General features: G+C 34.4%; 1 protein-coding gene across 4 annotated transcripts in view; it reads right to left on the reverse strand.

Annotated features, from left to right (window-relative positions):
- Nucleotides 1-21,962, reverse strand: part of ANTXR2 (ANTXR cell adhesion molecule 2) — a 163,475-nt gene that overhangs the window by 58,834 nt on the left and 82,679 nt on the right. For 2 of the 4 annotated variants that reach the window (XM_082837613.1, XM_082837615.1), the window contains exons 13-16: nucleotides 10,064-10,108; nucleotides 9,133-9,225; nucleotides 3,618-3,785; nucleotides 3,221-3,301 (exon numbers count right to left, since the gene is read on the reverse strand). In XM_082837613.1, coding sequence (XP_082693739.1) covers nucleotides 3,221-3,301; nucleotides 3,618-3,785; nucleotides 9,133-9,225; nucleotides 10,064-10,108 — 387 coding nt within the window. Of the gene's footprint in view, nucleotides 1-2,178; nucleotides 3,302-3,617; nucleotides 3,786-9,132; nucleotides 9,226-10,063; nucleotides 10,109-21,962 lie in introns of those variants that run through there. The other 2 variants (XM_082837614.1, XM_082837612.1) reach the window with 2 other exon arrangements.

The raw sequence follows: 21,962 nt of genomic DNA on the forward strand, positions 1-21,962 counted from the left end.
CTAAGTGGGAAACACAAGAGACAAAAGGACCTACAAAAACAAACTCCAATGTGAATGGATTAAATGCTCCAACCAAAAGGCACAGGCTTGCTGAATGGATCAAAAACAAGACCCACATATATGCTGTCTACAAGAGACCCACTTCAGACCTAGGGACACATACAGACTGAAACTGAGGGGATGGAAAGAGATATTCCATGCAAATGGAAATCAAAAGAAAGCTGGGGTAGCAATACTCATATCAGATAAAATAGACTTTAAAATAAAAAGTGTTACAAGAGACAAGGAAGGACACTACGTAATGATAAAGGGATCAATCCAAGAAGAAGATATAACAATTATAAATATATATGCACCCAACGTAGGAGCACCTCAATACAGAAGGCAACTGGTAACAGCTCTAAAAGAGGAAATCGACAGTAACACAATAATAGTGGAGGACTTTAACACCTCACTTACACCAATGGACAGATCATCCAAACAGAAAATTAATAAGGAAACACAGCTTTAAATAGAGACAATACACAATAGACCAGATCGATTTATTTGATATTTATAGGACATTCCATCCCAAAACAGCAGATTACACTTTCTTCTCAAGTGTGCATGGAACATTCTTCAGGATAGATCACATCTTGGGTCACAAATCAAGCCTCAGTAAATTTAAGAAAATTGAAATTATATCAAGCATCTTTTCTGACCACAACACTATGAGATTAGAAATCAATTACAGGGAAAACAAAAACATAAAAAACACAAACACATGGAAAAATAAATAAATAAAAATAATAAATGGTCCTGGGACAGCTTACTATTAACACACACAAGGAAATAATAAAATTAGTTCCTTGCTTTACCTTATTTACAAACATAAATTCCAGATGGACTAAAGGTAAGATTTTTTAAAACTTTCTGAAGACAATACAAAAGAACATCTTTATGACATCAGAGTAGGGAAAGATTAATTAAATAGGACACAAAGTATAAACCACAACATCAAGATTGATCAAATGGACACCAAAAGACACTTATCACAGAGTACTGTCAAAAATTTCTCTTCCCCTGGACTTTGAAGGTCATGTTTGCCCCAGACTATCCACAAACCACTGTTCTTGGCTGCCTCAGAGATTTTATTCATGATGCTTCATCTGTGGAAATACCCATTCCACCTAACTTCACCTGATGAATCCCTACTCATTTTCAAAGATAGAAGGCCTGTATTTTTGAAGAAGCATTCCCAAATTCCTCCAGGAAGAGTTAATCTCTCTTCCTCTATACACTCAAGAGTACTTGACACCTACCTATAAATGGCCCAGAGCACATTCTGGAATAAATTTTATTTTTGTATGTATCTTGTTTCCCAAACAAATTTTAGTTTCTTAAGGGCAAAGGTAATAGTTTGTACCCACTCCCCAGTATCACCTAATGCCATTACTTGTGCATATTTATAATTCAGAAATTATTGAATTAAGTCAAAATTAGTACAAGTGAAAAAGGCCAAAAAACTAAATTTTAATCATGAGAGTTAAAAGAATACAGAAAGTACTGACAAGAGTGCTGGAACCACTCTCTGTTTTTGCTAATACATCTTTAGTGCTAGCACTATACCTAACACTCAAAAAGATGAAAATTATTGAACAAATGAACTAATGGCTAACTTGGGGGACAGAAAACTAAGATAATACATGAAAACAATTTAAAAACCTGTAAAGTAAAAGTCTAGAATATTGAAGAATAGTATTGTTATATGTTGTTCCAGAAGCAGAACTCCAGATCATGCATTAATTTAAACAGAGGCACAAATTTCATTAAATATAAGAACTTTCTATTAACCACAGTGGTTTGGTAATGAAAGAGGCTGCTTCATAAACCACCTGGTTCTCTCTACTTATGGTCCAAGCAAAGGGTAAATGATCTGTTGGGAATATTCCAGGAATATTTTCTTAAATTGCTTCTCCAAATGGCTGAACTCAGATGTTTATAAAACTACCTCCATCTCATAGAAGTTAAGATCTAAAAATTTAGATGTTTTGGTATTTTAAACACCTAGCTAGAATCATATAACACTAAATATAGCTTGGCACTGAAAAATAAATATTAATCTCATCAGTTATTTCATCCTTAAAAAAAAAAGCCCATCAGACCTGAATAACCTAATGTCCTCTGAAGCTGAAATCAATGAAGTTCATGCACATCAATGAAGTTAAAACAGAATGATGATCCCGTTGACACACAATGAAAAGATTCTGTTATTATTACTAACAGTATTGTGTCTCTGAACCAAACCTGCTCATTGTTGCATATGAAAAGGTTTTAAACTATTTTTCTTATATCGATACAACAGGAAATAGTGCTTATATATTAAAGAAATTATAAAGCTGGAGTAATTCTAGCCAAATTTCCAATAATAAAAAAGCCTCAAAAAGGCTTCCTTGGGACTTCCCTGGTAGCACAGTGGTTAAGACTCTGTGCTCTCAGTACAGGTGTCCCAGGTTCAATCCTGGTCAGGGAACTAGATCCCACATGCCTGCTGCAACTATGAGTTCGCATGCCACAACTAAGGAGCCCATGTGCCTCAACTAAGGAGCCTGCGAGCCACACCTAAGACCTGGCACAACTAACTAAATAAATATTTTTTTAAAAAAGGCTTCCTTGATAGGGAAAATGCATACACATATATGTGTGTGTGTGTGTATCTCACCATTGCAGATGTCCATAACGCTTTATAACTTTCAAAGCACTTTCACATTTTCAAGAAATTAGATTAAATCAACTTTGAAGGCAGGAAAATACTTATTTATACCTAAAGCAACAGAGGATCTGAGGCATATACCCCAGGCCTCAATGCTAGTAAATGTTAGCAAGACTTACTAATCCCCACCCTGTCCTCCCCGCTGGGTAAAAAACCTCAGAACAGAATGTGACGCCGTCCAAGTCAAAGGCTGAAGCATTGAGTGTGCTTATTAAAGTATGTGTACAGTGGACCTTAATTTTTATGTTACTTGAAAAGGGCCTCGTGTTAAACTGTGGTTGAAGACATATTCTAACAATAGATAATCATTTATTAAGCACCCTACGTAATAGGAATTTGCATGAGACAATAATAAGTCCTTCTTCAGCTGTAATGAGGACTTTAGGTTCTTTTTGATTATTATTTCCCTCCCTTCCTTATACACACCTGAGCGGTCACTATTTTCCTAACACATCCCCACATACAAACCTCATCTCCTTCCTGAGGTCGCATCAAGGACACCCGGTCATACTGCCTCCGCAACAAAGCCCAGAGGGCATCCAGCCGACCCTAAAGGGAAACGTGATCTGTAAATACCTGGGGAATGTACTCGGCCTCTGCTTGTTAAATAAATGAGCTAAAATGAAGAAGGTAAAGCCTTATTTTCTCCTCTCATTTCTTTCATAAATTTAACGAATAAATAAATAACAAAAATGGAGTTTCTTGTTACTGACAAATATTCAGTTGTTATAAGGTAAATTGAATGTCTGTTATTTGATATACCTTGGTCCTCCTGCAGATGGTTGCGGGGGCAGGCAGGGAGACTAAAAGGATTACACTTTCTCTAGGAAGTTGCCGTTAAATCCCACAAAGTTTGAACAGTCACCTTAATTGGTGTGTACCACTTTGTCTGAGGAGGCTGGAGTGTGGGTTTGGGTCGAGGTGGTCTGGGCCTAAGGGGCTCCTCTGGTTCTTCAGGAATGGTCACCACAGCATTTTTGGCTTTCTCTAGCCTTGCACCTTCCTCCGTAGATCCTTTATCACCCCAACGAACCTTTAAAACAAAGAGAAATACTGATATCAGACATATAGTGGCCTAGAGGAACAGGCTCTTGTTTAGTTGGTTCTTTGATTCACCACCTCAGAGTCCAAAGATGAGTAGGTATCCTAGCTCCAAATTCCTACTCTTCTGAGATTTAATAGGTTTCTCACCACTCATGTATTTAATATTAAGATCCTAGAAATAAAGATCCTTTATAAAAATCTGGCATCTATTAAATTTGATGCAGCCATTTCTCCATTGTTTCAAATAAGGAGGTAATTTGTGTTTTACATACGAAATGCATGACAGTGTGTAATTCTATTCTCTAATTAGGTATGTTCTCCTTCTAGCTAAAGACATACCTGTATATACTGATGGCACTGGGTGAAATAGATGATAATGATGATGATAATTAGCATTTATTGAATGATTATTATGTGCCAAGCTGCATTTAATCCATACAAAAATGCAATGAGATAGATACTATGTTTTTGCTTCCAGATGAGGAAACCGAGACACAGAGAGGTTAAGTGATGAGCCCAAAGCCACACAGCTAGTAAGCAGCAGGACAGGGATTTGAACATATGTAGTCTGAAGGGTGCAGTAAGTTTCAAATAGGTTTGAATTTTACAAATATATTTTATACAAAGGAGTTAATTTTTCTTTCCAAACTTTCCATCAAGTTTGACTAAGGCAAAAAGTATGATTTAAATTTTAGCCTTTGGAAATAAAATAATTATATATATTTTTCTCAACTTTTTGTAAAGTAGCTCTCAGTCTTTATTTCTTCTATTCATATGGGTATGGTTATTTGACATATCAGTTTTTCATTGAGGAAGACAAATCTGAAGAGACTCTGCTTTGAAGAGAAAAATTCAGGGACACCAGGGAATTCCACAAATTTGGGAGGATTCCTTTCTCTGAAAAACCTAGACATTGAAAACAAAAGGGTCAAATGATGTTTTCTTTACTTTTCAATGAAAATTAGCTACATTTTAGCCAAATTTTTTCATGTGTGGGCATGTGAAGAAGTTGTGGCCCCTGGAGAAAGGCTTTGTCCAACCAGGAACAGTAGAGAAGTCTAAAAACCAAGAATGTTACCAAAGAAGACAAAGATAAGTGAAGCTCTAAAAAGAATCAGGAAGGCCTGTCCAGGGCACACAGTGGCTCACCAGAGTTGAATAATTTCTACGAAGAAAAAATGATTAAATGCTTTTTAAAAGCATTTTAATGACCTGAATTAGTGGGTAGGAATACAGATGATTACTGTTCATAGAAAGATCTATTCATAGCTTTTTGATAAGGCTTACTTAGATGTTTTTACCTTTTTTTTTACTACAATTTTAGAGTAGGTTTTCAATTTCAAGTGGACTCTGTTGAGTCATTAAAATGTATCTGTATCTTTCAGTGTTATCAGTGGTACTAGAATGTTCTTTATGAGGTCGTTAAAATTGTTTTAAATACCATTAAACCTTTAGAACTAGATAGTTGGCTTTTTTTCCAGAGAAATGACCTTCTCTTTCAAATCACAGTGTCTTCACCTAGATAAACTAAAACTTTAAAAATCTTTAGATATATCTAAATTGAACTAAGAAACTCTAAAACCAGGACACATCTCCTGCAGTTGTAAAGTCTCAATTTTAAGGGAAAAAATAAAAAACAAATGAAGATACCTAGTCAAATAAACATATGAGTATCATAACAGAGAGAAGTAATTCAGAGTAGAAATATAAGTAGGTAAAATTTAGATCCATTCAGAAATGATGGATTTTTAACTTAGATACTAACTAGCCCAGCCTTCACAGTTGATATTCTAGAGGTAATGGTACTCATATTCTTCCTCCAAGTATCATTGTACCATTCTCAGATAAAGAACACGAAGACAGTTGAACTAGAGTTCTGACCCAACATTGCATTTCTAAACATATGATACATAGTTGCTGAGGTATAAAGGAAATGCATTAAATAAATCCATTGTGTTAGTTCATGAAGTAGCTGTTTTATCATTATTATCACCATCACCACAGATAATACAACAATCAATTCTCACTCAATCTCACTCAAACTAGGAAACACTTTATATAGAGTTTTCCTAAAACTCTTAAAAGCAAATAAATATATATATATATACACTTATATGTATAAATTTTAATATTTTAGTTTGACCACGTTGAGATAGTCAAAAAGGATAAAAGAATAACAAGAATGGATTGCTAAAGGCAGCCTTAACAGAATTAATATATCTGACTTTTTACTATTTAAAAAAAAATGCAAGCTTGATAGCTAAATTCTTCCAATTCTACTTGGCTTTCATGATAAACAATGAAATTCCATAATTTCCACAGCATATTTGGAGGTTGTATCATAAAGGAGCAATTTCAGAATTGAGAAAAGAAACAAAAACAGTTTCACACGGAACTGACAGAAACACACATTTGAAGCCATTAGGTATTGTGGATCAGTTGTGCTAACAGCTGTTATTAACATCAGCTCAGTTCCAGCTTTCTGCAAACTGCGATTATAATAGTGTTTAAATATTTAGGAGGAAGAAAAAATTTCTAGGTAAAATCCCTATACTGGCTTAAAATAACATTGAGTTATGAAGATTTATTCTTTAATTCAGATGTGCTCATAATTTCTATAATTCCTTTCATTTTCCCCAGTTTAAACTGGGGAATTTTTTTAAGGAAAATACCTTTCAGGTTTGAATAGGCATTGTTTTAAAACAAGTTATGTTTTCTATTTTTCCTCTCCAAGTTTAAATTAGTTGATGTTTGAAAGTCTAAAGGCACTAAAGTCTTAGTTTATTTTTTCTTTGTTGTTTTTGGCCTCACTGTGTGGCATATGGGATCCTAGTTCCCCAACCAGGGATTGAACCTGTGCCCCTTGTGGTGGAAACATGAAGTCTTAATCACTGTACTGCCAGGGAAATCCTTCAGTTTATTTTTTATTGTGTATTTTTACATACTGTGTTTCCCCTTTGTGAAGCCCACATTTACTTTCTCATTTTTTTCTTCATTCTCATTTCCATTTCGTTGATGGAGTACTACATAAAACATAGCCAAAATTATCCATGGCTAAAATGAACTCTGATTTATTAAAAGTGAGTGAGTCCGTCTCATAAATTTTCTTCAGCTAAAAACCTAGGGCAATATAACTTCACATTAATTAACAGTCAATAACTAAAACACAAATAAATAAATTTCAATTAACTTTGAATTAAATTAAATTTTACATTTTAAGTAAAAGAGTCAATAACTCTTAAAACATGAAATGTGAGTTACTCAAGAATGTCCATGGGCCCTTGGCTTTCTTGACCATATTCCAATAATATGCCTTTTAACTCAGAACCCATTCAGTAGCTCATGCATAAACTTTTCTTTTCTGTAGAAAGAGATCTTAATCTTTGGAACATGGAATATTGGAGTAACAAAAACCTGCCACAATTCCTCGTGTTTTTAGCAAGAACTAATATATCTGAATCTCATTGTCATGTGGTATTTTATATGTGTGGATTTCAAAATGGAATTAAGTTTATTATTTTGAATATAAATTACTACATGCTCACTGTCAAATAAGTTGGGAACAAACAGGGAAATATATAACACAAATTGAAAATCACTCCATTCAGAGAAAGCTACTAACATGTTGTGCTATTTCCTGTCAAACCCTTTTCCCCCTGCATACATCTTTTTATACACACATTTTGGAACGAGACTAAATAAACTAAAAATAAGCTATGACAGATCATATTTGGATATTCATATGTAATGATTTTATTTACAATTGTATTTTTTAATACGTAGGGACATCCAGTCCACACTCTCCCCAACCTCTCCAATCCTAGAATGACACAACAAAGGCAAATGAAAGGAAAATGACCTTCCTTCCATGTCAAGCAACAAGAGCTAGCCTCACCATGTTCTCTTGTACTGCTTGATATTCCCAATTACCCACCTGCAAACACAGAAGCAATATTTTCTCCAAAAGACAAATGAAGTAAGTTCTAGCACCTGCCTTTTTCATGGCTTATTGACAATGAGGTACCTGTCTCAGAAGATATCAGCAATAAAGTGGCAAGCTCTTAGGAAGATGTGCATTATTTTAAGATCTAATGTGGTCAAGAAAATGAGAATCACTATCAGATAACCACTTTAGTAATGACAGTCATTTAAGTAAGTCTGGGCTTCTTTTGAAGAGTACTGAAATTTATGTTGAAAATGGGAAATTCTCCTTGGGAATCTGAATTTCATTGAAATGTATAAAAAGAGAAAATTGTGGGACTTTCCTGGTGATCCAGTGGTTAAGACTCCACGCTTCCACTGCAGAGGGCACGGGTTTGATCCCTGGCCGGGGAACTAAGATCCTGCATGCCACATGGCACAACAAAAAAATTAAAAAAAAAAAAAAAGAAAGAAAAGAAAATTGCAACAGTTGTGAGGTTGTTAATTAGCTTATTGATTTTTGCTGGCAGTAATGGGACAAAGCAGATATGACAGTAGGAGACGTGCAATGATTGCAAAACACTTAAAAATTCTTTCTTATTGAGAAATAAAATTAAAGAATAACTAATAAGAAAGAAATGCCAGGATCTGTGTTTAATAATAATGTCACCATATCAATGAGAAAATTCTTCCAATTTCTCCTTCGGGTGGGATGTTGGCCTATCTATACTGTTGTTAAGGGCTCAGTGCTGACAGTGCCTGCTTATTATTAATTAATCCATCACTTTGAAAAATACTTCCGTGGTGGTAAGAAGACCTCATTTCATCTTCAAGATATAATATTTAAGTTCAATTTTAGTCCACATGTTTTGCCAGTCTAAAAATTTAATAGTCTATAAATGATATTTAATATTAATTATGATTATTCATAAGAGGTAACTAAAACCTATTAAAAAAAAGCCTTAAATGTACTTCCTCTACATTTGTGATAGGGTCTTATCCATGATATTGAATATTTTAATATTTTTCTTCTCAAATAGTACTTAACTATTGGATCTTTTCAAAGACAAGCATTGTTGCAACTTTAAGTATCTGGCTTCTTCAAAGTTCATGTTCTCCGTAGGAATTTTTTCCAAAATAGTAAAAAAAAAAAACCCTAATTTTGTTTTGCCCTTTAGAATTCAGAAATCTTATCAATGTAGTTCTTTGACTAATGAAGTCAGTTCTTCTTGAATAGTTTTGAAATGGCTAGGATTATTCCATAGAAAAAAAATGTGTCCAAAAAAGACCTAGTGTTAAGTAAAAATGGATGATATTAGGATACTGAGTTGTGAAAAGTACAGTTTCCACGGCTTGATAGTTCTAAAACTACATATTCCACATTAGCAGCTTCTAATTTTTTTCAAGATACCAACCTCCATTCTTTTAATTCCTCCAACCCCTCGACCACCATAATAAGAAGCATCCACGGTTGGCCATTTCTTGGTAGGCAGAGGTTCTTCTTCCTCCTATGTGGATACAAGTTTTTAAAACTGAGTTTAATTAATTTCTTAAAATATTGCTTAGTCAGAACCAACTCACATTTAAATATTTTTCTGAATAATGACACTGATATGGACAAAATATAGTAAAAATTACATATAGCACATGTGGATGTACTTATGCTTATGTGCATAAATTTCAAGTGAGGCTCTACAGAATATGAGGACTCCTTCCATTCCACAATTTGAGGAATCTACCTTATTTCACTAGGCTACCAGAAGTTGCTCCTTAACTATGAGCATCATTTGGTTTTTCCAGATTTATTCATCACTTCATAGCTAAGAAGATAAAACATTAAAATTAGGACCGCATTTCAATGATCATTTAAAGCCTCAATGTATGTGTAAATTTAAACTCTGCGAAATTTGTACTGAAAAGATAGGTAGTTAAGAAGCTTTGAAAATGCACACCATATTTTCTGTTGCTAACACAATTTTGGCTAACAGAGTAATGTAAAAGTAATAATCATTTTGAAGAAAGTAATACTATCTTTAAGCTGCCAGCTTGGATCTTCCAACTTTTTGTAAATAAGACAAGTGACAGCAGAACTATTGATATATTGCTATAAAAAGTCAATTAAATCTCTATGTACTATTTATCCTGATGGCTAGTCTACGTTTATCAATGTGTAAAAGTCCCGTTCCTCTAGCACATGAAAGAAATCATGAGAAGACAAAATATAATTGATTTTCATAATTTCAAAAGTCAATACATAGGTATCACAGTTATCTAATAACAATGTAATTGATCAAATTAGGGATAATATCTAAATACACCCACATCACTTATTAGGCACTCATTTACCTCTTTTGGTGCAGAGGGTGGTGGTGGAGGAGGATCCTTGATAACCTGTACCAAAAAAAATAAAACCAAAAAAAACAATCAAATGCAGAAACTTCAGTGGCACAGGGAGGAGACAGAAAGGATGTATAAAAATAATTAGATTAGTATAATACTGTGGTGGCACCAAAGATGTCCCAGATGAAGCTAGCCTCCCAAAACATATGCCTCCCTTTTGAACCTGGGCTTGTTTGTAACTAGCTTTGGACTAACTAGCAACTACTAGGTTTTCTTTGACTAACTAGCTAGCTAACTAGCACATTCATTCATTTTATCTTTATGATACAGATATAGCTTCAGTTTTCAGGTAAATAACAAGAGCAAAAATTGTCAAATACCTTGCACTAAGTGGCTCTTCTAATGCAAACATTTTTCACTAGATTACAGTATGTCCACTCAAATGGAGTAGGAATTTACAGTCTTCCTGCTATGATTCACTGACTTTTTCACAAATTGACAATACAAAGTTAGCTTGCTTTGGATGAGATAATAGAGAAATTAACATACTCTCTTTCCCCACCTTTTAACCTAGAAACAAATCAACCTCTTAGCCAAGAGTCCTTTCCTGTGAATTGTTACTCAATATATTATTTCATGAAATTTGATGTGGTTAATTCTTTATGTGAGAGGAATACAGACTGAGATCAAATTTAAATGACCTTTACTGGTACTGGGGTATCTGGACTTTCATACCATCATGATAGAAAATTACTGACCAAGGGCCAGTTGTGTCTGATAATTCGAGTACACATCCAAGTCTCTATACTAAGAAGAAAAACTGTTTGAAAATATAACTGCCTCACTTCACCTAAAGTCAAATGTTTCAATTATCTCATTAAAGTTTTAAAATTTTAAAACAATAGTAGCTCTGAAAATGAATATCATCAAAGAATTATTACTACTGTTCAGGTATATTCCTATTATCATGAATATGTTTTTTAAAGACTGCATATATTTTAAAGATATATACTGAAACATTTCCAGATTAAATGATATAATTCTGATATTTTCATCAAAATAATTTGGGGTGGGGAAGTAAAGAGGTTATATATGAAATAAATTTAGCCATAAATTGAGAATCATTGAAACTAAGTAGACATGGGAGATTCATTATTTCACTCTTTCTTTTTTTATATGTTTGAAATTTTTCATAATGAAAGTTTTTTTTTGTTGTTACTGATAATGTTTAGTGAATTGACTCATAATTTTCTTCATATATATTACTTTCATCCTCAAATTTTAGTTTAGATCTAAATCTCAGGAAAAAATGCAAACAGTAACTACAATTACATAGATATAACTGGACAGTAATTTAATCTGAATGAATCTTGAACTAGCTCATTGTAGCATTCAAACTTCTGAATGCTACAAGAAATGCTGTTATTTCTATTTAACCCTTCTGTTTAATTCAATTTTGTCTTATCAATAAACATAAAATCCCAGTTCTTTTTACTAATATTGAAGGATAGAAATCTGTGAAGTTTTACATTTAGCCCAGAAACAAATGCCAGGAGAGGATAAAGATTTAAAATAATACTGTGGTAAAATAAAATAAAGGTTATCAAGCTACAGGTGCATTTCCTTTATAAAAAGGAAGCACTCATATTATCAACCTGCACGTCCAATATCAATCAATGAAAACCAGATCTATCAATATTTCACAGTCAACAGGGTCAAAACCAACCTAATAAGCTTCATTTAAGAGCCAACTCTTCTTCCTATCTTCCTTGTTTCTTTCAAGTAAATCACTCTTTCCTTAAAGTTGCAGCCTTAAAATTTTCTCATAATCTATAATTTATTCTCACTTCTAAATGACTTCACCAAATCATTTACCATGTTCAAAAGATTCTTTGAAATATTCTTCTCTCTCTCTCCCTCTTCCTGTTCTATCTTTTCCTCTTTTCTTCCTCCCCACCACGAATTCCCCCAATCCTCCCAAAGCAGATCAGGTTACCTTAATATGTACAGATGCCTATTTGTTCTCCCCTAGCACTGGTCACAATTGATAATTTTCTCTAACTCCAAAACACTGTAACTTCTAAGAGGGTGGATTTTATGTCTGCTTTGTTCCTCACTGTATTCCCAGTACTTAGTAGAGTGTCTAGCACAAAGGAAGCAAAGAAGGGAAGTTAGGAAGAGAGAAAAAGGAAGAAAGTGGGAAAGAGAAAAAAAAGATAGAGGAAGGGTTAAAGGGAGAGGAGGAGGAAGGAAGGAAGATCACGGGAAGAAGGAAGGATTCTTTGCATTCCATTCCTACTATCACTACCTAAAATCATGAACTCAAGATCTCTGGACCTTAAAAATATCTAGTACAATATTTTTCAACTTCTCCAATACACATCCAACCAAAACTTCATGTTTCTGAAAAATTCCCACCTAGCTGTAGTCCAACTATGTTTGAATTCCTGCAATAAAGAGAAATTCACAACTTCACAAAGCAATTTATTCCATTGGCAAGGAACTCACATCATTTGAAAAATTTTCCCCCCAAAGAAGCCAAAGCCTCCTTCTCCGTAGTTTCCACACTTTAGTCCTGATCCTAGAGTGTGGAAACACATGCATACACACAACTATTTTTAATTCCAGAAATGAGCAGTTCCTATTTTTGAATACTTGGATAATAACCATAAATCTATTGAACTTACACATCTGGAAGCGAAACATCACAACTGTTTTTTGTGTAATGGTCTGAGTTATTGGGTCATTTTGGTCAGTTTCTTTAGTATATATTCACTTGAACAATATCTCAAAATGTGGTTTCTAGAATCGATAAATAACATTTTAAGTGTGGCCGATCCATTATAATTAAATGCATGGTGCTCAGGCAAAACAGATGCACCCGAGCAATCCTCACTTTGATTCTATGCATTTTAACTAATAACATATTGATAACATTGATTGATAGTCTATAATTACCATAGCTTTATTTTGACATCAATGTCTACATGCTTTATTTGTAGCTAAATTAGACCTCTAGCTTGTTCCTCTATCTCTAACTCATCCCTCATTCTAACCTATGTAGCCAGGTCACTATTTTTCTAATAGAAGCTCAATTGATGGTTTCTCTAGTCAAAATGGATCAAAGGTTCCAGTGGCCACAACTGAACTTGAGGAATTACTGAATTTTGGGAAGAAGCTTACCATTCAGTTTTACAAACTAACATAAAGTGCTCTCCAGATTTCTCTCACTAGAAAAAGCCCAAGGTACAACCTTCATTCCACTAAGCCTGAGTATAATGTACTCGAACTCATTTTGATGTCCTTGTGAGGATTTCAAATTTACTCTACTTATTATGTCTACATCTTGTACTGATATATAAATTTCTGAGGACTTAAATAGTATCCCCAACCCTGTTCTATGTTATATCTCCTAAGAATTACCGAAATCCCCCTCCATAACACTTCCTTTTTCATGTCATATTTATCATGCTGATTATCCTGCACAGCATCAAGTTTTAGCATTAATATGGGTAAACTGAGTCTCAATTTAAAATCCTCATATGACCACTGGTGACAAACTCACAGCAGGATAATGAGAGGCATCTTTGCCTTCTTTATCAGAGACTCTTTATCTGTTATCATAAGCCACAACCTGGAAAATGCAAACTCCTTTTTCAGTACATCTACACGAGCCACCTCTTGAATTGTCATTGTTCAAATGCCTCAGCACTGTATAGTTCGACCCTAACACCCTATGTACAAACATCCCTGCATGTGTACCTCTAACTCCAGGCTGACTGAAGATCCCTTTGCTACCCCTCAAAAAATGACTGTTTCCATATTAAGTCCCATCCAACCGTTACAGAGTAGTCTATCAACTTTCTATCGCTTTATCTAGAAGCTTTAAAACTTCGAACAAGATACGTGCTGCACAGTTGAACAATTCATGCTTCATCAGTTTGGGTTTGTATGTTTATTTTGGAATTTTTCAATTACCCCTCAAAACTGTAGATTTCTTAGGGGCAATATCATTTCTCCCTCTTTGAAAATATCACAGCACCTAATAAAGTGCTGTGCAAACAACAGATACTAAAAATATGATTGAAAGTGAGCTGAAGAAACTAGCTGAGAATGTTCGCAAAGGCTCATAGCCAACCTCTAAATTTATAAGAAAAATACAGAGGGAAAAAAAAGATATAAATGATAACCAATAGAAAAAGATTTCCATGAAACTAAAATATTGCTAGTTCCAAAGAAAATGAAGTATCAAATTTCTCTTTCAACCAGTAAAGTCAGAGAGCTAATGAACTCAAAGACAGATGGGAAAATGTAAGACCATGCTAAGTTTCTTCATCTGGGAAATAAATTTGATTCACTGTAAGTCCTTTCCAAAATGAAAACTCTAATAGAATGATAAAACAAAATACATATCACAATATTTCCACCAAGTCTTTTTTTTCTATGCCTTTACATAATTAAGTAGGCCATATGTCTACATACATTTGTATTCACCTTATTCCAGAAAAGAACTTTAGGGTTTGTTTTTCCAATAATGTGTAATTAATCTTATGTATGACTAAATGCATTGCTTATTATAAATTTAAATTGATTTTGAAATCCTGGCAAGTATATTTTCTACATTGTTAACAATGAAAACAAAACCCTTAATACTCTACATAAATCAAATTTTGACCTAGTAAATTAAGAGATACCACCACCACCACAACAAATAATAGCACTTTCAGAAACTGAAGCAGAGCAAAGGCTCATCTGTGTGCCGTTAATACTATCAACAATAACGACATTTATTAGTGCTGCCATATGCCACGCACTCTATATTTCTCTCATTTTCATAATAATCCTATGCAGTTACTATGCTTATTTTAAATACAAGGAGAGGGAGGCCTGAATTCAGTAACTTGTCCAAGGATACACAGAGGGAAAACATTAGAATTAGTATTTAAACTGGTCCATCTTCCTCGAAACTCTGGGTTCAACTTCCTCTGCCACATGACATCCTTTTAAAATAAGGTTTGGATTGCAAAGGGAAAGGGTGCAGGAGAAAAGGCTTAAGATGTGTTGAGAGTTTATTACTTTCTGGGATGCATGCATGGATGGATGGTTAAATAGATGGATGGATAGACAGATAGATAGATGGATAGATGGATACAGATAGACAGATATAGATCAATATTTATGGTAACTGTGTGAGATAGATGTTATCATCTCCATTTTATAGGGACATAACATATTCATTCATATGCCCACCATCATTGCCCTAGAAATGTTGGAAAAGGAAATAAGTTTTTTGTGTGTGTGTGATGTTTCAAAATGCTCCCTCTCTCCATTCTACCACACAGCTTCATAAGTAACAAAGGAGAGTGAAAATAATCTGAAACAATTCAGCCCCAAAGCCAAAAATGGCAAAAGTCTGTGTCCACTGATATTTCTACATTTCAGTAAAATTAGTGCAGGAGAAAAGGAAACCTGACTGTTGGTCCAAATACATTAAAAATAACAGTCATGAGAATCCCATTCTTGTATTAAATAGTGCAAGAACACATTCATCTTTGAAAAGGATGTATTCATAAGCACCATATTTTATGAGAATTTGCAGATTTTAAAAGGCATAATATTGCCTAGTTGCCAGGATTTTTTCCACTTAGCATCCTTCAGCTCGGTATTGAAGATTCTGGAAAACATTTTCACCACTTTGTGAACCATATGCAGACTTTGATTCTTCTCCAAGTTTTTTTTTCGTTTGTTATTATCATCATCAGGGAGGATTACATCTCATCTACTTAGCTGTTAGAATGAAGATTTCAGTTTGGAGGAGAGCCGATTTCTTAAATAAAAAAAAAGTTAGCTGCTTCAGGCAACAGTCCTTTTGATCTGCTCATTAACACTTTTCAAATGTTCGAATGATGTGGGCATTCTTTGAGCTAGAAAATGTCAGTACAGGAGCCTGCAGCCAGCTTGATGCAATCATATGTTCCAATATTCAGAAAAGAGTGAAAAGAACTGTCAACAGTGAACTGCCTTGGATTAAAAAAAAAAAAAAAAGATACTGTATAACGACTGTAGATCAAGTAGTATTTCAGAACCAGTTCTTGCCAGTGACAGAAACAAGTGCCCAATTTATCAGCAATGTCATCTAAGCGCCTAAGAGCCCACAGACTTAGACAAATCATTCTTAGTGTTTACAAAAACTTGTTTAAAATATATGTAGGATTTCCTTTCATTCTTCCCTTTCTTTTTGATAAAATCAGAGAGCAAGTGTAGTGCTTTTCCTCTCATGAATACAAAATTCTCTGACATAAGTATTTGGGAAGCCCTTTTCTGAATCCCACAAAGTTAGGTGCTTTCAACATCCAGACCAAGATATAGTCGAGGTTATCTCACCTCCCTTTCCTTTCCTCCTTGACAGACTCATCATTGTTCAAAGAGTCTGCTTTGAACAAATAAATAGCTACTTGGAAGTCTGGACAATAAATATAATTTTAAAGGTCAAATGAGGACTAGGTAGAACAGTGTGAGTTAAGTAAAGTGCTGCTGTCAAAGCAAATAAACTAAGACCAGCAAGGGTTTGATACCTTGTTTTGTAAATGATGCTCTGTTGGAAAACATCACCATGGAAGCAATAAGTACTAACAACACACTCTATTTCAAGAAGGCAACCAAACATAAATCATTTTAATTAATGGTGCAAGGAAGGCATATTAAAAATTTAAATTACTTCTGTTTTATTGTGCATTCTAAAAAAAAATCAGGCTGCTCTCAAAGTAACTCAATAAAGGCACCAACAGCCCTCCTCAACAATAAAAAGCAAGTGCAATGTAGAAGCATTATTACTATTTGGAAGGAACAGCACAGCTGTTGCTGGCTAAGAAAATGATTCCATAGAGCTCCAGTCAGATATATCCTCATCATGAAAGCTCAACTTACTTATAAGAAAATTGGGCTTTAAAAAAATAACTTTTTTAATGTTTTTTTAAAATTAAGATTTATGAGATCTTTCTGTAATGTCTTAAATGCACTAAGGAAAAATGAGCTTGCAATTTTCCCTTGCAGATGGAGAACTTTGGCCAAGGACACTAGATCAAAGTGAACATTTATCATTTCCAGCATATTTAGACATTTATTTGCAGCTGGATAACATACTCTAATTGACAACACTCCAGAAAGCCTTTGTTTCCCACGTCATTAGCCTTACATCTGTAATTCTGGAGAATGTCTGGTTACTCCAAATGATGCAACTATAGGACTGTCAGTTCTGCCATCCTGATAGTAAAACAGATCTGCCATAAACTCAACATACATTCTAAGCTAACAATGATGAAAAGAGCTGTATTTTCTGATATCTCACTCATGATTCAGTACATGATTTTTTTAACCGTTCTTACCCCCTTTTTTAATTTAAGAGAAAAGGAAGGATGCTGCTGATGTTTGTTATAGAGAAGCGGTTAAAGGGTGGATGTGAGGATACTCAATGAGCAGGATACAGACTCGTAAACAGATGGTGAGAAATAACTTCACACAAAAATGAAAACTTTCCCCCTTATGGAATAGTTTGCAAACTCAGCATACTCTGTAATTCACTAATGGTAGCACCTAAAATTCCAGTTTTGCATAAGGGTTCTATTATTATTATCATCAGATAAAGTTCTCCAAATATCACTGGTTTAGATCCTATTTGTCATGGAAAACCTAGGTACACAGAGGACACAATTCTGCAACATTTAAAATGATATCATCTCTCTCCTTTATCCTTGAAATTACTCATTAAAATGAACTGAAAGATTGAAAAATTTAAAATAGTCTCATATTAAAAGCATCGTTGGTGGCCAGATATTCTATTGCAGGGGGGTTTCTCTAACCTTTTTTATTCTATGTCCCTCTTTGGCAATCTGGTGAACCTATGAACCCCTTCCCAGAATAAATAAGCTAAATTAAAATACACAGGATTAAAAGGAATCCAACTGTATTGAAATATAACTGTAAAAATCTATTTTTAAAAGCAAGAAACCAAATCTGTGATACAGAAATACTATGTGCTTCTTTATTAATTCATTAAATTATGAAATATAATAGTAGGTCTAGGAACTATCATAATTTTTTGAAGTATAATTGACTTAAAATAGTATATTAGTTTCAGGTGTACAGCACAGTGATTCAATATTTTTATACCATACACACTTATAACAATATTATAGACTATTTTATCTGTGCTGTATATTACATCCCCATGACTAATTTATTTTATAACTTGTAGTTTGAACCTCTTAATCCCCTTCTCCTATTTCACCCATCACCCCTGCTCTCTCCTCTGGCAACCACTAGTTTGTTCTCTGTATCTGTGTCCGTTTCTGTTTTGCTATATTTGTTCCTTTGTTTTTAGGTTGCACATATAAGTGAAAACATACGGTATTTGTTTTCGTCTGTCATAATCTTGAAGTAGTGATATGTATCTGAATATGAATGGGATTGTTCTGGCCTCTTACATCAAATAACAAGCACCCTGAGAAAGCTGACCATGGAGCTTTGCTGTCAATAGGTTCTAATAACATATGTAAGTTGGATACTTCTGAAAATTAGAAACCTGTTTCTTCGACAGATCCCTGGTCACTCTGAAACAGTGAGTAAATTCTACTCAGTATATAAAGCATTGCATATTTACTTTACAGTTACCCAAAACAAAACAGAATGGTAATTCTAATTTTAAAGAATGCATATTGGTTTTAATTGTCGTGGAACCATCTACCATCTTAAAACCTCTTGTACTTCATAAACAGTTTTTGTAATGAGTTGAACTAGAAACATATTACATGTGAATTCCCCAAATCAAGAGCCCTGAGCAGTGATTCTCAACCCTGGCAATTATCAGAATCATTTAGGAAATCTATTAGTTTCTTAAAGCAGCTACAACAAATTACCACCAACTTAGTGGTTTAAAACAACAGAAATTTATTTTCTTACAGTTCTGGATGCCAGGAGTCCAAACAGAGTCTTACAAAGCTAAAATCAGGTGTTAGAAGAGCTGATTGTTTCTTCAAGAGCCAGGGGAGTATCTGCTCCTTGCCCCTCCCAGCTTCTGGTGACTGTCAGCATTCCCTGCCTAGAAGCTGCATCACTTGAATCTCTGCCTCCATGGTCACACTGCCTTTTCCCCTTCTGTGGTCTTATCTCCTCTGCCTCCCTCTTATAATGGCATTTGTGATGGCATTTAGAGCCATCTAGGTCATCCTAGATAATCTCCCTATTTCAAGATCCTTAATTTAATCATAACTGCAAAGTCCCTTTTGCCATGTAAGATAACATTCACGGTTTCCAGGAATTCAGACCTGGATATATTTAGGGATCATTATTGAGCCTAATGGAGGGGCTTTCCTAAACCATACTGATCCCTGGAGATGTCTCACCCAACCACCCTTTCCCCTCAGAGAGAGGCACTACCAATGGAAATCTGACAGCTACGACTCTGAGACCCTTCCAGTTATTAGGAACAGAAAAACACCTGAGAACCACTGCTTAAGATATAAGTAACACTGTCATCTCTGAGTCATTAATTAAATATCTGTGAACTTTTAATCGCTGAACAATGAATGGTTAAATTATTTCATAAGATATTTTTAAAAAATATGAAATGATTGAATGAAGAATGTGTGACAGATATTGGTGCCTCCGTTCAGGGTTTTTTTTTCCAGTATTTCTATCTTGATAAGAGCTCCTGAGCATATGATTCCCAAAGAGGTGATTGCTGACATAATCTAAATGTGCCTGAAAACAGACATTATAAGCTGTTTAATCATGTTTTAGTTGAAAGGTTAAATATTTGGCCCTAGTACTTAAAAGACAATCAAACCAAAGAAATTTGTAAAACACCAAGCTGAAATAAATACATTTCATTTCCCATGAAAAAGTAATATGACTGATAATGATAAAGTGCAAAATGATCCTTAATAATTTAATGCTGCTTAAAAATTGTTAAGCTACAGAAATATAGATCAATGGAACAGGATAGAAAGCCCAGAGATAAACCCAAGCACCTATGGTCAACTAATCTATGACAAAGGAGGAAAGAATATACAATGAAGAAAAGACAGTCTCTTCAATAAGTGGTGCTGGGAAAACTGGACAGCTACATGTAAAAGAATGAAATTAGAACACTCCCTAACACCATACACAAAAATAGATTCAAAATGGATTAAAGACCTAAATGTAAGGCCAGACACTATAAAACTCTTAGAGGAAAACATAGGAAGAACACTCTTGGACAAAAATCACAGCAAGATCTTTTTTGACCCACCTCCTAGAGTAATAGAAATAAAAACAAAAATAAACAAATGGGACCTAATGAAAAAAGCTTCTGCACAGCAAAGGAAACTGTACACAAGATGAAAAGACAACCCTCAACACTTTCTCCTCAGAATGGGAGAAAATAATGGCAAATGACTCAATTTACAAAGGATTAATCTCCAAAATATAGAAACAGCTCATACAGCTCAATATTAAAAAAAGCAAACAACCCAATCCAAAAATGGGTGGAAGACCGAAATAGACATTTCTCCAAAGAAGACCTACAGATGGCCAAGTGGCACATGAAAAGCTGCTTCACATCACTATTATTAGAGAAATGCAAATCAAAACTACAATGAGGTATCACCTCACACCGGTCAGTATGGCCATCATAAAAAAATCTACCAAAAAAAAGAAAAAAAAAAGAAATGAAAGAGGAGACATCAATACAGATTCCACAGATATTAACATTATAATAAAAGAATATTATAAACAATTTTATGCCTACAAATTTGATAACAGATTAAATGGATCAATTCTTTGACAGATGCAATGTGCCAAAACTCACACAGGAAGAAGTAGGTGATTTGAATAGGCTGATATGAAAAAAAAAATCTACAACAACAAATGCTGGAGCGGGTGTGGAGAAAAGGGAACCCTCTTGCACTGCTGGTGGGAATGTAAATTGATACAGCCGCTATGGAGAACAGTATGGAGGTTCCTTAGAAAACTAAAAATAGAATTACCATATGACCCAGCAATCCCACTATTGGGCATATACCCAGAGAAAACCATAATTCAAAAAGACACATGCACCCCAATGTTCATTGCAGCACTATTTACAATAGTCAGGTCACGGAAGCAATCTGGATGTCCATAGACAGATGAATGGATGAAGAAGATGTGGTACATATATACAATGGAATATTACTCAGGCATAAAAAGGAACAAAACTGGGTTGTTTGTAAAGACGTGGATGGACTTAGAGACTGTCATACAGAGTGAAGTAAGTCAGAAAGAGAAAAACAAATATATTAATGTGTATATGTGAAATCTAGAAAAATGGTACAGATGAACCTGTTTGCAAGGCATAAATAGAGACACAGACATAGAGAACAAACATATGGACACCAAAGTGGGAAAGGTGGGGTGGGATGAATTGGGAGATTGGGATTAACAGATATACACTAACTAATATGTATAAAATAGATAACTAATGAGAACCTGCTGTATAGCACAGGGACCTCCACTTTGCTGTACAGTAGAAACTAACACAACATTGTAAAACAGCTATACCCCAACTAAAAACAAAATTTTTTAACTAACCACATGCTAATACCAACACTGCAGAAATATATTCTCTAACATAATCAGATAAATAACCTGCAACTGTACCATAACACCTTCTGGTACACTCAAGAGATTTGTTTTCACAAGGTTATAGTCTCCTTTTCACCTTCTTTTCACATCACCTCCTCATTTTTCTCTAGTTCACTTAGCTTCCTTTTTATACTCCAACACTCTACATTTTGTTAGAGATACTTGCTCAGGCCATATTTCTTTTTTCATACAAATTTTAAAGGCTACACTCCATTTAAAGTTATTACAAAATAATGGCTATAATCCT

This window comes from Leucopleurus acutus (assembly GCF_964270905.1).
Source record: "Leucopleurus acutus genome assembly, chromosome: 4".
NCBI classification, from domain to species: Eukaryota; Metazoa; Chordata; class Mammalia; order Artiodactyla; family Delphinidae; genus Leucopleurus; species Leucopleurus acutus.